Source organism: Lycium barbarum, chromosome 4 (assembly GCF_019175385.1).
Source record: "Lycium barbarum isolate Lr01 chromosome 4, ASM1917538v2, whole genome shotgun sequence".
Taxonomy (NCBI): domain Eukaryota; kingdom Viridiplantae; phylum Streptophyta; class Magnoliopsida; order Solanales; family Solanaceae; genus Lycium; species Lycium barbarum.
The window spans coordinates 2,615,895-2,634,197 of NC_083340.1; the positions used below are offsets into that span (position 1 = coordinate 2,615,895).

An 18,303-nucleotide genomic window follows, 5' to 3' on the forward strand; every position below is an offset into this window, starting at 1 on the left:
GACATGTTTGTTTCATCTAAGTAAGAGGTCCTAAACTGAGTGTTTAATTTGCTTGATTGAGGAGACCAAGTCTTTGCTAGTCCCTTTCCCCCTCTCCTTCTATGATAATCTCCTATTTTTGCTTTGTTTAGTTTCAGACAAACAGGATTTAAATGCCTCGTGTTAGACTTCGAACCCGTAACTAGATTCTGTCCAGCATGTTCCTTTCCTATTTCCATCTAAATGTTTCTAATGACCAACTATTATTTCCAGCATTTGATGTGTGAATGCTCTTGTGTTTATATCCCTCTTGATCATCTTGTTGGTGCCATAATAAACCCCAATACATTCTTTCACTGCATGAGTTGAAGTACATTATCTCCAGCCAAAAGCAAGAAATTGCACGAATGTTGATGATTTTGTGCCCATTTTTAGCATCTTATGTGTCTGAACGTTGCAAGTATATTGTGTATGCATGTGTGTACATGAAATATATTTTAATATACATAGTATATATGTAATCGGTTACTTTGTTCTAAATTTATATTTTTCATGTCAACATTATTCATAGAGCAGACACTAATCTTTTTTTCCTCTTTCATTTTTATGCATGATCTCCGCATACGAGTTCCATAAGTTTCTTTTTATGTTGAACTATTTATAGCATATATAATATTTATTTTATTGGAATAATCGATTTGCAAAATAGCATGCCTATATATTTTGGGTTAAAGGAATCATTTTTGTTCTTACTATTTTAGGAATTTCAGGATTTCACTAATACACAAATATAAATTTAAGTATATTTTATAAATAACTCTTCAAGTTTGAATCAATCGCGCATATTTTTAGCTAAGCATAATTAATAAGAGATAATGAAAAGGAGAAAGAAAGTTCGCACCTTGTCTATATTCCTAAATTGCAAAATCAATTAATATCTCTCCATTTGAGTTGTTTCAAAATATTAAAACACTGCAATCCGCACTCTTTTCCATTTATATGCAAATTGTTATATTTTGCAAATCTTATTTTTTTAAAATAGCATTTTTTTTTAAAGCCATAGCAATATTTATAAGATTATTTTCTATAGTATTATTATATTTTCACTTGAAGCTTTAGCAACATTCTTAAGTTTATTTTAAATAGTTTTATTATTTAAAGCCTTAATAATATTTACAAGTGTTATTTTAAATAGCTTATATTTTCCTTTTAAAACATTAGCAACATTGTAAGCCAATTTCTTAAAATTTAAATGCTACATTTATATCTTTAACTTTAATTAATTAACCTAAGTTTGGCTGGATAACCGTAGTTAACGGATTCTAAAGGATGCCTAACCCCTTCCCTTTAGGATAATATAGAACCCCTACCTAGAATCACACTGATTAAGCAGACTATTAACCGAGGTTTAGTTAGCTTTACCTTAGTTAATAATTAGGTGCCCTAATTCACCTTAAAATCAATTAGGTGGTGACTCCTTAAAAACAAAGCAAAAAATAGGAATCTCCAATATGTTGTACTCCGCTTCAACCCGATTAAAATGGGGTGTAACACATAAGCTAACGAAAAAAATGTAAAGTTTGTAGGAAAATATGTGGTCGACGAATATACTCTTTTAGTTTAATTTTATCGTAGTTGTGTTGGCTATTTAGTCAATTAAAAATATATCACATATTCAAAATAGAGTTCCAAACAAATATTACTGCTGAATTTCAATTCCTAAACTAATTAACTTAACAAGTCTTTGCCATCACATAATTCAAAAGTAATTAACTTTAAAATCTTTGCCATCACATTTGTGTCCTTACTACATAATTCACATATTCTCTACAAATTATTAATTAGTTAATAGAATTTATCTTTCATTTCAAGAATATTGACTAATTTAGTTTACAGTCGCCCTACCTTTCAAGGTGGGGGTTAGGTCTGCGTAAACTCTACCCTCCCCAGACCCCACATAGTGGATTATACTGGGCTTGTTGTTGTTGTTGTTGTTGTTGTTGTTGTTGTTAGTTTGTACAGATCGGACTATTTCATGGATCCGAATGTTTCCCCTGGGCCCGCTATTCCCCCGGCACCCGATGCTCACCCGGGGCTGGCTGTTCACTCGGGACCCGCTGATAGATCAGTATTATCTTTGCAAGACAATCATAGGTCAGAGTTATTATGGGCTGGTACTATAAGGATATCTACTAGGCTCCGTCCCCGTAGGCTGCAGAGAGTGTGGGCTCTTTTATGCAAGCACCCCCCACACCCTCACGTGTTGGAGATATTGTTTCGGGCCCGCATCTACCGTTGCGTGTCCGTTGGTCGGTTACAGCATGATTGGGCACTCATCACGGCCATGGTTGAGCAATGGAGGCCAGAAACACATACCTTCCATCTTCGCACTAGTGAGGCCACGATTACACTTCAGGGTGTGGAGGTCCTCTTTGGATTACGGGTAGATGGAGAGTCACTATACACTCGGTACGAGCCTCCTGCTGGTCAAACGTGGGTGACAGAGTTGACTAGGCTCACCCACTTCGTTCCTGATGTCGCGACCCAGATATCGGGACAGAGTCGGGTTCAGCTTAGTGCACTCTACACTTATTTGGAGGGTCTGGATCCGATTTTGGACGGCACCCCGCAAGACGATATTGATCGTCATGCCCGTTTGTACCTGCTTATTATATTCGGGGGCATATTGTTCCCGAACTCATCGAGTGCCTTTATCAATTTACGTTATTTGGTTTTCTTGGAGCATATGGACCGCTTGGGAGACTACAGTTGGGGCGGTGCTGTTCTGGTGTATCTTTACAGATGCCTGTGCCGAGCGTCTATTGGTGCTGTCAGAGATGTGTGTCGATTTTTTGCTCTTCTCCAAGTAATATTTTAAGTGTGTGTTCCTTTAATGTAAACAAACCTCTTGAAAGGACGACTAAAAAAATCGTATTTTCTAATATCGCTTATAATTATGGGCGTGGAAGAGGATGCTGCCTTTTCAGCCCGTACCTAGACATCACCTCGAGATTGACATGCCTTATGCGAGGAGGTGGACAGCGTGTTTTCACCGGGATGTGGATACGTGATACGCTTAAATTACACCTATTAATGGTGTAAAACGGACGTTGTCAAATACAATAACCCAAACAAGGTTGGGGTCGAATCCCACAGGGAATATGGAGAGAAAAGGGTACTAATTGTATATGATACTAGTCTTTAAAGGCTTTAATCCTATTCCGAACAATTTGAAATAATTGTTGAGTAATGTAATTGAATACTTTGACTTGAATTGTACTTAATGCGAAAGAGAGACCAAGGTTGTGTTCCCCATTTTGATTAGATATTATGTTTCAGGTTTCAATGTGATATATTTCTAATGGTTGTTTTAAGAGTATGCACTTGATCTCTTAAGGACTTCCTAATGTTTCCCAACAGTTAGGCCATATTTCCTCTTTATGATTTTTCCAAATGTAAAAGAGTTAACATCGAAGAGCGACCAATAATGCCAATTTAGACTTGTTCTTATCCCTAAGTTAGTCTATTAAACGAGGGTTAACGCCCCGAGTCATTGTTATTCAATCTTACCAATACTGACTCTCTTTCCCAAGAAAAGTTAGTATAATGGCTTGGGCTAATGCTTACAATCATTACCCATCGCTAACGCACAAAGATAGAATAAATACTAACAATCATTATGCATATATCAATAGTAAAAACCCATTCACATAATACCTATCATGGGATCCACAACCTTAGTATTAAAATTGGCTACTCATCATTTTGGTTAACAAAGAAAGCTTAAAAGTTAACATAATATACTTATGATGCTAATACAATATGGAATGGAAGTGAAGTTGGTGCTTTAAATTGTCACGACCCAACCCCGTGGGCCGCGACCAATGCCCGTGCTGGGCACCTATACGTACCCGATACCCCAAGCTAGCATATTAGTAGAACATATTAATAATAGAATTAATTGACGCTACAGAATATCGCAGATGAACAGGCTTTGCACGTAGGAGCCGATAAGGCCATCACAGATCATAATAACCCAAACATATGTACAGAACCCACACAGATATATCTACAGACCTCTACGGAGCATAGCAGAAACATAAGACGGGACAGGGCCCCGTCATACCCCTGAATAGTGTACAAATATATACAATAGTAGCAGACTGTACCAAAAGATGGGCTCTGAATAAGAGAGCGCTCCAAAATAGCAGAATAAGATCCTAAGCGGGCGGATCAGCGAACCTGTCGTCGGTACCTGCGCGGCATGAAAACGCAACCCTCGAAGAAAGGGGGTCAGTACGTAATATGTACTGAATATGTAAAGCCTGAATCACAGAAGTAAAATCATAACTGGTACAGAAAAATGAGTAGAAAATCCAAAGTGTCAAATGCATATTTTCAAAACATACAGAATGTGTACAGAAACATATGTCATATCATATCCGGCCCCCACCAAGGGACTCGACAGACAGAACGTGGCCACCCTCCCGACGCTGGTGCCACAACACAGAGGAATCAGAATAGGGGCGTAGCCCCGTAACATAATATGTCATATCAAATGGCCATAGCAAATCATATCAGAACAAGCGGACATAGCACATCATACTCCACAAACCCATGTACGCGTATACCTGCCCCCTCACATCAAGGCACGACGAACAATACAGAGGATCACGCTTGACAACATATCCTGGCCCGGGCTCAGTGTGGGAAACATTGGGGCATCCACGAATGGAGTAGTGAGAGACTAAATGCAATTAAAAATATCGTAATTATTTCAAAGACTCGATGAGGCATATCAATGACAACCCAATCCAATGAAGTCAAACGGAATCATAATACGTAGATTTCGGATGTCATAATGAATTACAGAAGCGTAATCTTTTCTGAAATTGTTCCGAGTGTCCAAACATTTTATAAAACTTAATGGAATATTTAAAACAATTTTTGTTTAGTAATTAAAAGAGTAGTCAGAACATTTCTTTCAAACACCACTCGAAAATAAGACTTAAGTACAATAAGGGCAAAACCGGGAATAGTGGGCCCACCTCAGAACAAGCAAGGCGGTGGGCTCAAATTACGCCCTTTAAGCTTATGGGGTCACCTATAAAGGTTCTACGGACATTCTATAGCTTTCCAAGGAGTTTAGAGAAAGTTTGCGTAATTTCCAAGAAAACATACCAAAAGAGTTCAATCTTACTGAAAGAAAAAGTGATATTTTCACTTGCGGATTCCGAGGGGCAGAAAGTCTTTCGAGGCCCGAATCCGATCCTAATACACTTAGGGCATGCCAAGAGAAGAATCGGGGTAGCTTTACATACCTTTTGAGCTTTGCACGCCTATCCAAGCTCACTTCCCGTTTCGTCAAAAATCTGCAAATGGTCAAGTTTACCAATTGTGAGTTATAGATTCTACGAATTTAACTTAACTCATATATGTCTACCGAAATTTCGGCAGCACCTCCCTTATACATATAGCACCCCCGAGAATTCAACTCGGCTCAAAACCATCAACAACAACCCAACAACAAACATCAACAACAACAACAACAACCACTATAAACGCAATATAACTTATTTAGCCATCTTTTCAATACAATGTCATAACCTTCACTTTAACCTTAACTTTCAAACTAATCTCAATGATTTCACATTCATTATCAATCTAGATCACCACAACATAGTTTAGAAGCATTTCATATCGTTTCCTTAAATTATACACACGATATACATAATATACAACTTTCCGCCAAAGTCATATTTCATCCAAAGCTTCTAATTTTTGGCATACATTTTCATGACATGTTTTCATCTTCCAAATTCATCAATAACCATCATGACTTGCAACCTAGCAACTTCATTTTCGCAATGTCGTAAAATCGTACTAAAACGACATAAGCTTCTACATTCCATTTCAATACAAACTTATATCATTTTATCTCCATATACATTGCAAGCATCATAATAACACAACTAACACATTAAACAAATTTAATCTATTTCCATTCCACACACTCCAAACCACACGGCCAAACACCACCTTACTAACTTCAACTAAATTTATTCAACTTTTATTTCCAATATGCATTTTACCACAATCACAACTAGAATATAACATAATTTCAATTCTTCATTGGCATACAATGCATGCATACACACGGCTACACATATATACCACACACCCACTTTGCAAACTTCCATTTCTTCATACAACCAACACATTTCTACATACTACAACACAAACAAGACTTCATAACACAAGGATAAGGGGTGAATTCTTACCTTATTCTCTAGTCTTCTTCACTTGAACTTGTGATCACTTTGATGAACCAAGGCCTCCTTTCTTCAAACCAACTACACCAAGTTGAAGAGGCTACTCAATTTAGTAGGAAAACCACAAAATATAAATTTTTTAGAACAAGATTTTTGGTGGCTAATTTTCCTATGGCAAACCCGAAACCCTCTTATTTTTTTGCTCTTGTTTTGCTTTGTTTCTTGTCTTCTAATTTCTTGAGTCTTCTAATGTATATAATATGAAGACTTGGTCACATGGCCAAGCACATGACCAAGTAAATGGACTTGGATCATGGCCCTATTGGTCGGCCATGCTCCTTACTTTGGGCCTCAATTTCATTTCATTTTTTTTAGCCCAATGATTTATAGTCCACGTTTTGTAATTCCCGAAACTAATTTCCAAAATTCCAACATTGCCCTTAGCCTTGTCCCACACTTTCACAACAATATTCTTCCATGCACAACTCCTATGTCAAATAAAATTAAATTTGACCTCATTTCTCAAAAATCCAAGATATTTCAAATTTTCCAAACGTGTGAAAACACGGGATATAACATAAATGCTCCAACCACTTCAAATATTCAAGACTAAAGTTAATGCTCCCAAGAAAATCAGAATTATGAATTAAAACCCTATCTTTAAGTATTTATAGGTCCAAAAATCGCGCCAAGTTTCTAGACAAAAACACCCTTACGCAGCATCGTTATGGACTGTAACAGAGGTTACGGTCCGTCCTTCGGTTTCGTACTTTGTCGGCTTGATTAGGTCAACTGTCACGGCTTCTTGCGACGGACCGTGACACAGGTTACGGTCCGTATCTTCCAGTGTATCATGGCCTCAGTCTTCAGTGGCCAATGCGTTACGCCCCGTAACCTAAGTTACGGACCGTCCTTCTGGGCGTAACCTGTGACACTACTTAGGCAACTTTTTGAAAATTTTCCTCAGCTTACGTTACACGTTACGGACCGTAAACATGAGTTACGGACCGTCCTTTATAGAAGCACGTATCCTCTCTGGTACAGATCACGTTACGGCCCGTAACATGAGTTACGGATCGTCCTTTTGCTCCAAGTTGTCCGTTTTTCAGCATTTCTTATCATTTCCGTTCCTTCGTCAACCAACCCTATAAAACACCAAAATAACATAAGAAACGATGTAAAAACGCTTAAAAACAAGCAACACTTCTAGTAACAAAGGCATAAAATATGCCGAAATTCACGGCACATCAATACGCACCACAGTATTCTTCTATTCCGGGACCAGCTTGATCACATGACGGACGATGCGTAAAACTATTTAAATTTACATTAATAATTTAATTAAACGTCTTTTCTACTTGGTGATCACTGATTTGTATTTATATGTTATGCAGCTATTTATATGGACACCGTAAACTGCCATATTAGATGGTTTGTCGCCCTTCTGCAGGGCAGGTCAGGGGGTTTGGAGGTCGCGGTGTCCATTGATACACCTGGACATCGTAGAGGATCACATGCCTGAGCGTGTCTTATGACAATTTGGGCATACACAGAGTATACCCCCTAATGTCCGTCATGAGCTCCGACACTACCAGTGGGACTATCGGGCTGCCGTTGATGATGATTTTTTTTGCTTTCATGGATGTCCAACTCCACCGTTGGGAGAACTGGTTGGGCACTTTAGCGGTGGTCGGCCATTTGACTCCTATTGAGCATTACATGCGCTGGTATCATCAAATCACACGCCGATTGATCGGCAACCCAGCTTTGCGTCCCCCTAGAGATGTAGGATACTCAGCACTCGCGAGGCAGTACGAGGCATTGATAAGTTTATCGTATTTAAATTTATTTAATTGCATTAATTGTTACGTTTTAAAAATAAACTTTTTTTTTCTGTTAAACACAAATGCAACTGGTGGCCATACAGCGTTTACGCATCTTGGGGTTAAAGCATATGCCTTACCTTGGGCTTGGGGGGCTTGCCGCGGAGATGGTACGGATATCCGATGATGGTATCCGACAGGCAGGAGAGATTAGGCGCATGGAGAAGCTTGTTCTGGAGGCTGAGTATCAGGCAGCACCGAGAGGAGGACCGGGTGCTCCCAGAGGAGAAGGCCGTGCTGGCAGACGACGCCGTGCGCGTAGAGCACGTGGCGCTGCTGCTAGAGGACTTGAGGGTGGAGGACACCATCTGGTAGATGAGGCGGATGAGGCCGATCCCATTCCAGAGGGCGTTCACGGTCTAGTCCATCCGCAGTCATTCCAGGCCGGTGGCAGCTCACCTGGGGACTCACCTACGTTTACGCCGGCGCTCTTACTTGCTGAGATACCCGGGTCTTCATCACAATCGAGCCAGAATGCATACATGGAGGAGCGTGATAACGTTGATTGGGCGGCGTTACGCGCTTCATTAGCTGATGAGCGATCTGTGAGGAATTTAGAGGGAGCCAGGATTCTTGACTTCGATGAGTTTTTGATCCCGGTTAGTATTTAAAATACTTATTTGTTCCTTTAAAATTATTTATTTTAAATATATATATATGTTACTCATTATTTAGTAATATTTTATATTTTAGGATTTGGCGCCAACGGGTCCACCAGAGCCACCCACTCAGGCATTTTCTCATGGGCCTGCCGAGCCAGCGATGTCTTCCCATGTGACTGTCGAGCCACATGTAAGCTTTTTATTAAAATTAGTTTTATTCAATATAAGATCAATATTTAATATACATATTTGATTATTTAAAGTACTTATTTAAATATGTATGTTACTTATTATTTCATTTTTTTCATATTTTAGGATTCGGCGCCAGTGGGTCCACAGGAGCATTCTCATCAGCCTACCGAGGCAGAGGTGTCTTCTCATGAGACTACCGAGGCGCATATAAGTTTTTTACTTAAAACTAATTTTATTCAATATAAAGTAAATATTTATTTAATTTTTATAACCTTTACTTGGACTTCAAACAACATCTCGTCTAGGAGACAACCTCATATTCACCATCACACCCATCTCAGGAGCCTACTCAGGCGCTCGTTGACACACAGGTTTGATTAAATAAATAACGTTAATGTATTCAATATAAATAAGAAATAGTACTAAAATTTATATACTTTTCAAGTTCATCCTTCGGCGCTTGCGGTGGCGACTCCCAACGAGGAAGAGGTCAAGTTTTCAGACCCAGCTCAGCCTGAGGTTCTGAGCGTGCCAGCGGGACTAGATCCCAAGAAGCACGTTCTACTTAAGGGCGCAAGGGCTAGGGGAAGAGGAGATGATCATGACTTGGAGCGCCCGGTTATTAAGAGGAAAAAGGGCAATGGAGACGATGGCGAGGGCGGTAGGGATGGTATGAGCCTTAGGCCTAGGGATTTCTCTGACATACTACATGTGAGACCCATCCTCGATAGTGTATATACATTAGTGTTGTACAATTTATCGTAAATATTATCTATTTTTGCATATTTATAAATATTATCTTAGTCTTTATTATTGTTTATAGTTTCACATCCTAAATTATTAATTAAAAAAACGTGACACATTCGAAAAAAAGTTAAACATTAATTTAAAAATAAGACGAAACCCTAAAAGATAAATAACTTAAAGCTAATGACTACAAGTCTTCAAACAAAAAAGGACTTCGAGCACTTTTCAACCACTGAAATGACAATTCACAGTATTGCGTATTCTTGATGTGTTGAACCTATTTTATTAATTGTACAAATATAACTAGAGTTCTATATAAAATATTAAAGTTCCGGAATCTCAAAGCATGATTAATATACGGCTAAAATACGTAAAAAAGATAAACTACGTAAAAAGGAGTGAAAATGTAATGTTTTGGAAAATGGCGAGAAACATTTATATATCGCAGTAAAATACTGCGCTATAGCACTTAACGACTCCGTCTCCGTGAAGTGCTATAGCACAGTATTTTACTGCGCTAAAGGTACTTTTGTAACATTTTTTTTGTGGATATTTTGGTTCAAAATGATTTGTTTTGGGGCATTTTGGTTCCGAACTCCGAAGGAAATAACCTATGCTCATAAGTCATAATGTAAAAGTTCTTTTGTTGTCAATATATTTGATTAAAATCTCAAGTAAACCAGTATAGAAAACACACATGAAATTGTTTGATTGTTCCATGTCTCTCATTTTTTTTGTGCGGAATGTCCTTCAAAGGCATCTTTAATTTTTACCCTTCAAGTTTAAAATCTTTAATTTTTGTCGTTCGCCTAAAACTCATGGGTTCTGAGTTCGAATTCCCGCACAGCCAAATATTTAAAAAAAATCGCAAGGCAGAAGTTTATAGCAAAGGTAGGCCTATTCAAGCAGACTTTAGGCCCTACGACAAAGGTTTGCCGCCGCTCAGTCAAATATTAAAAAAAATCGCAAGGCAGAAATTTGTAGCAAAGTTAGGCCTATTCAAGCAGACTTTAGGCCTTATAGCAGAGGTTTGCCACCACTCAGTCAAATATTTAAAAAATTCGCAAGGCAGAAGTTTGTAACAAATTTAAGCCTATTCAGGCAGAAGTTTGCCTTTCCTATTCAAGCAGGAGTTTGCCTGCCTAACTTTTGCCCAAAATTAGGACTATTCGGATAAAAGTTAGGTCACAAGACAGAGTTTGAAACTCTGTCTTGCGAATCCAAACTCTACCTTGTGATTTTTTTAAAATTTTTGACTGAGAGAGGGTTCGAACCCAAAATCAAGAGATTTTTAACGAAGGACAAAAATTAAATGCCATTGCCTTTGAAGGACAGTCGTGCAAATGACCCATGTCTCTTGAGTAAAGCCCAAATACATATCAATTGAGACTTATGAAGCAATTAAGGAGAACGTATGGACTTATTGATAAGTGAAAAACACAAACAACGAAGCCCATTTTATCAACAAAAATAAAATAAAATAGAATCCTTAAAACAATAAGCTCGACTATAGACTATAAAAGTGACATAGTTCAAATATGGAGGGATGCAAAAGTCCCCTTTTAGGCCCCATTTAGATTTTATCTCTATTTTTAAAAATTGTGCAAATATTTTTTTCCTTGCGAAATTACCCTTTCAAACAACTTTAGATCGGGTCTATGTTTGCTCATATACTTCTCAATTAGACTATCATCTAACATTTACAATAACTTAAAATTTAGATTGTGATTTAACATTTTCTCATAAAATTTTCAATTTTGCTCAAGAATAATAAAAAGAGTCATTTACTAAAGAGGTGTTCCAAAAAGGAACAACTGGTGAAAATATTTGCCGGAATTTGGATTAACTGGGGCTCAAAGTGAATATTAGACACTGAATGAAAAACTCAAAAAACAAACCTTCATTGCTATTGCTGCTCATTATGAGGATGCAATCTTGGAGATATGTTAAAATTATATATTGTTCATTGTTCATTACTAGAAAACACTTCTGTACACAAATGCTGAAGAACTTCAAAGTTGTGCGTTTGATTTAATTTTTTCTATGATGGAATTTACTTACACATCGACTATTCTTTTGAGTACCTGCTATCTCCCACCAATATAAGTATCGGAATTTGTCTGATTATGGAGTGGTACTTATTATACCTTATGCACAGCTGTATTAGACTTAAATGAGAAAACACTATAAATAGTATATGGGGACCTTGGAACAAGAATCCTATGTAATTTAAAAGCAAGCTTCTCGTGTAACTGTACCAGTGTATAGCCACCATTAATGTACTCAAAGCTGAATGAAACATAAAGTTCACAAAAATCACCCTAACTAGTCAAAAGATTGCCTAGACCAAAAGCATTCAACATATGATCAAAGGCCCATGTACACACTGAAGGAAATGTAGTACCTTTTCATAAATGTCCATGATGTGCAGCTAATGTAACAAGATTCTTTAATAACCACGTCCAAGATTTTGTCATCCAAACAGAACACCCAAATCTCCGCTGAGGCACTCGAACATAATGCTGGCAGATCTTTTTTGTGGTAAACTTGCCATCTCATCATTACAAAAGGATTCGTTGGGACTCGGAAATCAATATCTTGATTCATCTCATTTTATGTCATCTTGTGGCTATTTAGAACGAATTAAAATATTAACATAGCACCGACCCTCGTGACATGCAACATAATGTTTGAAGCTACCAAAGCATTCGCACATAGAACTAGAAGGAAATCTTGGTGCCTTTCAATCGTGATCGTGAACGTTGACCCCTTGTTCTTGCTTCCATTAGCTTGGCCTTCAAACTGTTCTCTTTTAAATCTGGTGGCAGTTTAGTTGATGACTCGGATACGTTCTCATGTGAGGGAAGCTTCTCCGTCCATTGCCTGACCGGACTCGCCCGAGCCCTACCATAAGATGCTAACTCATAATCATGTTCAGGTGGCATGTTTCCGCTTTCTGACGATAAATAGTGGCTTCTAATTAATTCATCAATCATATAATTCGAGTTAACTCCAGGAGTTCCATCAGCTTTGTTCTTTTTTCCGGAACTACCTTCTTCTGTTACTTCACATATTTCGAACTTGTTCGAAGTGCTTATTTCAACTTGGTTCTTTTCACTTGTTTCTTCACTCGGTAATGCAGCTCGGGCCATCTGTTCTTCAAACTTCACCTGCAAGTTGGGCACGCTGCTACCCTTGGACCTTTCATGTAATGGAGGTTTCCTTAAAATGTAATTTTGCCTCATTGTTTCTTCAGCACTCTTTTCCTTGACACCGATCTCGTGGGATCTCAAGTCAGCAGCACTCGGTTTTTGCAACTCGAAACAATGTGAATCGCTGCTGACGGAATCTTCTTCATCCCCCTCATCTTGTGGAGCACTGCCAGCCGCATTAAGAGGGATGGAATCCAGAGAACCTCGTCGGTAGGCGGGGTCCACTGAGTTAACATTATTCCTGATACCGGTTTGTTTAGTTTTAAGGAACGTCTCTATTTCGGACCTGACCTTTTCTATGATTGGGCTTTTATCACCTTGACCATACTGAGGTTCCGGTTCCATTTTTGTCTGCATCCGCTCATCAATCCATGCTTCAGAAATGTGTAGAATTAGTTGATTGCTATTGGTCCTTTCTGTCCAATCCTTGTCTGATTTCTGTCTTACGGAACGCAACTCCTGTTCATAATGTCTTATTCCCCAAGCAAACTCATCACAAAGGTCTTCCAGAAGCAGTCGAGATTTTTTCTCTTTGTCCCGCTCTTTCAAAGTATTAGCAAGAGACGTTTTCACCTCGTACAGCTCCCTAGCTAATCTCCGATGCAAGCTCTCCGAGCGTTTCCTTAGCTTTCTCTCGTCTTCCAGTTCGTCTCTTACAGACTGAATAGCAGCACTAATTCGATCTTGCTCCTTACTTTTTCTTACTGCTTTATCCTCCGTTATCTGCTTCATCAGTTCATCTATTTCATGTCTATCCACTTGCTGATCTCGCACCAACTCCTTGATCCGCACACGAGCATGATCTAGTTCTTTCTTTAATGCTTTCACGAGTGACATGTTGGATGCATGCTGCTCTTCCAGGCCCCAGATTCGGTTCAGTACTTTTAGTAGCTCCGTAGATGTTTTGAGGCTGTAGCTCGTCTCTCCAATTCTCCCTTTCAAGTCTACAGAACTAGACGGCGTAACTGCAGGGTTGTAAGGTGCAATCTGAAATAATATAACACTTGAAACTTTAGATGCATTACTAGGTCAGAATTAACCAAGTATTATTCTTAAAAACAATAAGCTATCGCAAAGATGTTTTTGCTCATTGTACTTGCCAGATATCTTTTTTCTAAAAAGAAAGATGCAGGGAAAAAACATTAAGGTCTTTTTTCACGATAATTACTCTTTTTTCTACGGTTCGATAATTATTCTTTTTGAGGACAAGTAGCATATAGACATTTATTATATGGCTGCAGACAGTCGACGAAAGTCGAGGGACATTAAGCTTCGAGGATTCCTGATGCTAAAAAAATCAAAATCTTTTGATAAATAATAAATGTCATCAAAATCTTATTACCTAAATTACTTTTAGAAATATTTTCATCAGCTCTAAATTCCTTAATGAAATGTTGCATAAAAACGACCTCTTAAAAATGTCATCAATGAAGATTAGTAACTCTCTTTACCTCCATTGAACTGCCATAGCTTGCAGGAGATACAGGTTGTATGGCATGGTTAGTCCTTTCAATTGCTCGATGGTGTTGCATCAATGATGCAGCAACATGCCTCCTCAAACTGCCCGCACTTCCTGGCTGGCATCAATAGAACACACAGATTTATGGAGAATGCTGAGCAATTTCAAAACTTTGCTAGTTCAAATTGTACCTTAATTTAGAAAAGAGATCAAAACTGAAACAGCGAAGAATATGACAACAACAACAACTGCGCCTTAATGCCAAACTAATTTAGAGTAGGCTATATGAATGGGCAGTGTGGTGCACAAAGCATCCTGCGTTAGCAGGGTCCGGGGAAGGGCCGCAACCCAAGGGATGTGATGTAGACCGCCTACCTACTGCAAGCATTAGTGGCTGCTTCCACAGATCGAACCAGTGACCTATAGGTCACGCGGAGACAACTTTACTGTTGTTCTAAGGCTCCCCTCCAAGTAGGCCATTTGGATACAGAACATATTATGCCTCAGCCCAATTTCGAAGCAGCACAGCATTAAAAAGCATGAAAACAAACTCAGATAACACGATAACTAAACAAGTATTCTACCCTGTAAGAGTCATAATCATTTGTTGGTCCTTAAAAGTTATTGCGCTGAAATGCTCTGGGGAATCAAAGTTACAATCTTAAGTGCAAACTAGGCATAAAGTCCTAGAACGCTATCTACTTGGTCACGACTGTCGATAAACCCATTTCGGGGTTAACCTGTCCATCAACTCTAGGCTGAGCTTCTAGTGAAAAACTAAAAGGGGCTTAGGGGTTTGCAAACTGAAAAGCTAGCAGTATCTCATGCATGCTAAGATACTCGAATCATAGAACCAATTTCGGGAGTATTTGAGTAAATAAATAATCTAAAGAAGATGAAGAATGGCAAAAATTGAGGTCTTATGGATCAAATAGAGATCCAATAAGAACAAACGAACAGCAGAGACAGATAAACAGAAGGGGACAGTAGAAACCAGCAACTTCAACACATCAGTCACCTCAAAGATTCCAACTTCACCCCAAACAATCAAGAAAATTAAAGTACTACAAAAGGATCAACCAATTGACACAAAATAACTAAATTAACAAGTTTTTGCCGCTATTAAGCAAAAAGGCGTAATTTCCATTTACAGAGTTATTAAAAAGGAGAGAATTCTGATGAACCAGCGACTCCAACAACATTAGTCAGCTCTAAAGTCACCTCAAAGATTCCAACTTCGCCACAAACAATCAAGAAAACTTAATCAAAATGGATCCACCAAATGACACAAAATTAGCTAACTGCCAAGTTCTACCACTATTAAACAAAAGGATAACTGCCATTCACAGAGCTATCAGAAAAAGAGAGAATTCTGATGAACTGGCAACTCCAACAACATCAAACATTCCAACTTTACCACAAACAATCAAGAAAATTTAATCAAAAGGATCCACCAACTGACACGAAATTAGCTAAACTACCAGATTCTGAAGCTATTAAACAAAGGGTAATTGCCATTCACAGAGCCCTCAAAGAAAAAAGAGAATTCTAATGAACTGGCAACTCCAACAACATCAGTTAGCCAAAAACAGTCAGAGCTCTAAATTAAACCTCAAAGATTCCAACTTTACCACAAAAAATCAAGAAAACTTAGTCAAAAGGATACTACCAAGTTCTGCCACTATTAAACAAAAGGGTTTAGGCCATCCACAGAGCTATCACAAAAAGATAGAGAATGGTGATAAACTAGCAACTCCAACAACATCAAAGATTCCAACTTTACCACAAACAATCAAGAAAGTTAATCAAAAAGACTCCACCAAATGACACAAAACTAGCTAAACTACCAAGTTCTGCCACTATTAACCAAAAGGGTTTTGGCCATTCACACAACTACTACAAAAGAGAGAATTCTGATGAACTACCAGGCTACCAAGTCCAACAATATCAGTTAGCCAAAACCCCTCTAACGTCACCTCAAAGATTCCAACTTTACCTCAAACAATCAAGAAAATTAAGTCAAAAAGATACTACCAAGTTCTGCCACTATTAAACAAAAGGGTTTCGGCCATTCACAAAGCTATAAACAGAAAACTGAATTCTGATGAATTATTACCAGGTCAGGTGAACTTGGTGAAGGATCAGGATGTTCAAGAACCCTACTATCCTCATAAAGATGATGTCTATGGTGGCGATAGGGCTGAACACGGCGCATTCTTGAAGGAACAACATTGTTACTATTAACATGACCACTACTATGGTGCATTTTAGACAAAGGTATCTTGTACTGATGAAGTTCCCAAACAATAGCAGCAAGTTTTCTAGCAGAAATAGAAGAATTCTGTAAAGGGGTTTCTCTAATATCACTTTCTTGAACAACACCACTATTATGATGATGATGATGATGATTATACTGTTTTTGGAGCCTCAAAAAGGGTATTACTGGTGTTGTATGTCCCCCTCTTTTCCCTATTTTCTTCAACTTTTCCCCTAAGTTTTCTTGCTTTTCTGCTGGCTCTTGTCCACTTTTTTCTCCCCTTTTCATCTCTCTCTCTCTCTCTCTCTCTCTCTCTGTGTACACACTACTAATAGAATATTGTTTCTTTTTTTTTTTCCTCAACCACCCATTATCATTGAGTTAACTCACTGTAGTAACTGATACAGCTACTGCTACATGTATTGTACATCAGTACAGTCTTTCTTTTGAGTGTTGAAAGGAGATTCTCTGTAACTTTTTTTGCATGTTGTTTAAGTTCAACTCCCATGGCCAACAAGACTTTAATGACGGGGTTCAGTAGAAAGTCATTTCTTCAACAGGGGAACTCTACATAGGACTGATTTGTCAAATATTACTTACTCCATTAATATTTACTTGGTATGTATTAAGTTGACACGTCTATTTTGGAACAAAAATAGAATGACAGGTTTATTATACCATCCGTAATTATTGCTAAATAGCTTAATGATTGAAACCAATCAAAATATTTTAAAAGTTGTGTAGCCGCTAATAATTTTTTTAAAATTTCTAACTCAACAATTAATAATAATAGTAAAATAAATATGAAATGGTAAATTATCTGAACAAGTAAAAGTGAACATTTATTTTTAGTACACGGGATAAGTAAAACTAGATCGAGGGAGCACAGTTCACATTTTACCCCTTTGGGTAAACCAATTTTTTGACCAACCAATGCATCCCCCAAGTTGGAAATAATGTTCACCGTTTACTTTTTGTAATATCTTCTTTATTTTTACAAGAGAAATTAATATATAGCAAGTATTAACAATCTGTATAATCTAACTTTAGGACTTTGGAGTTTTGAGTAACTATAATATGTGATAAAATAACTGATTACATTATCAACACAAGTTGGTTGAAGGAGCTTCTCAACATTACACGTGTATTCTCGTCTTTTAACAATTTTTTGTACTTAAAGCGAGAATATATACCAAATCAATGAAATTTCTAACACCGGCATACCCGTTACAAGCAAATAACCCATTCCTCATTTCATAAGCCAAAGAGATTACTGCATTATTTTTATTTAGGCAAAATACATCAAAACATCCCTAAACTATACCCAAAATATCGATATCACACCTAAACTATATGAGCGACCTATTACACACCTTAACATCTTAAAAGTGAATTTAAAACCACCCTGCAAGGTATTATACCACTTTCACAGCGTGTGGTTTTCCACACGCGCATGCCACGTCAGCGCCACGTGGAAATAAAATAAATTTTATTATTTTCAGTACTTTTCCTTTTTCTTTTTAATTTGCACTATTTTCTTTTTCCTTTTCTTCTATACTCATTACAAAACCCACCATCCCCACCACCAATTTCACCACAACCATATCCGCCACCACCAAATTTGCCACCATCCATTTCACCACCATAATATCCGCCGCTACCACCACAATCAATTTCACCACCACCATATCCATCACCAC

The 18,303-nt window shown here is 38.0% G+C and overlaps 1 protein-coding gene across 1 annotated transcript; it reads right to left on the reverse strand.

Moving 5' to 3' along the window:
* Positions 1-11,864: 11,864 nt before the first annotated feature.
* On the reverse strand, positions 11,865-17,148 carry LOC132634830 (uncharacterized protein At5g41620-like). The gene is made up of 3 exons (XM_060350933.1): positions 16,463-17,148; positions 14,339-14,464; positions 11,865-13,874 (listed from the first exon to the last, which is right to left on the reverse strand). Exons 1-3 carry the CDS (start codon positions 16,889-16,891, stop codon positions 12,396-12,398), a joined length of 2,034 nt encoding a protein of 677 aa, XP_060206916.1. The 5' UTR covers positions 16,892-17,148; the 3' UTR covers positions 11,865-12,395.
* Between the last annotated feature and the right edge of the window lie 1,155 nt (positions 17,149-18,303).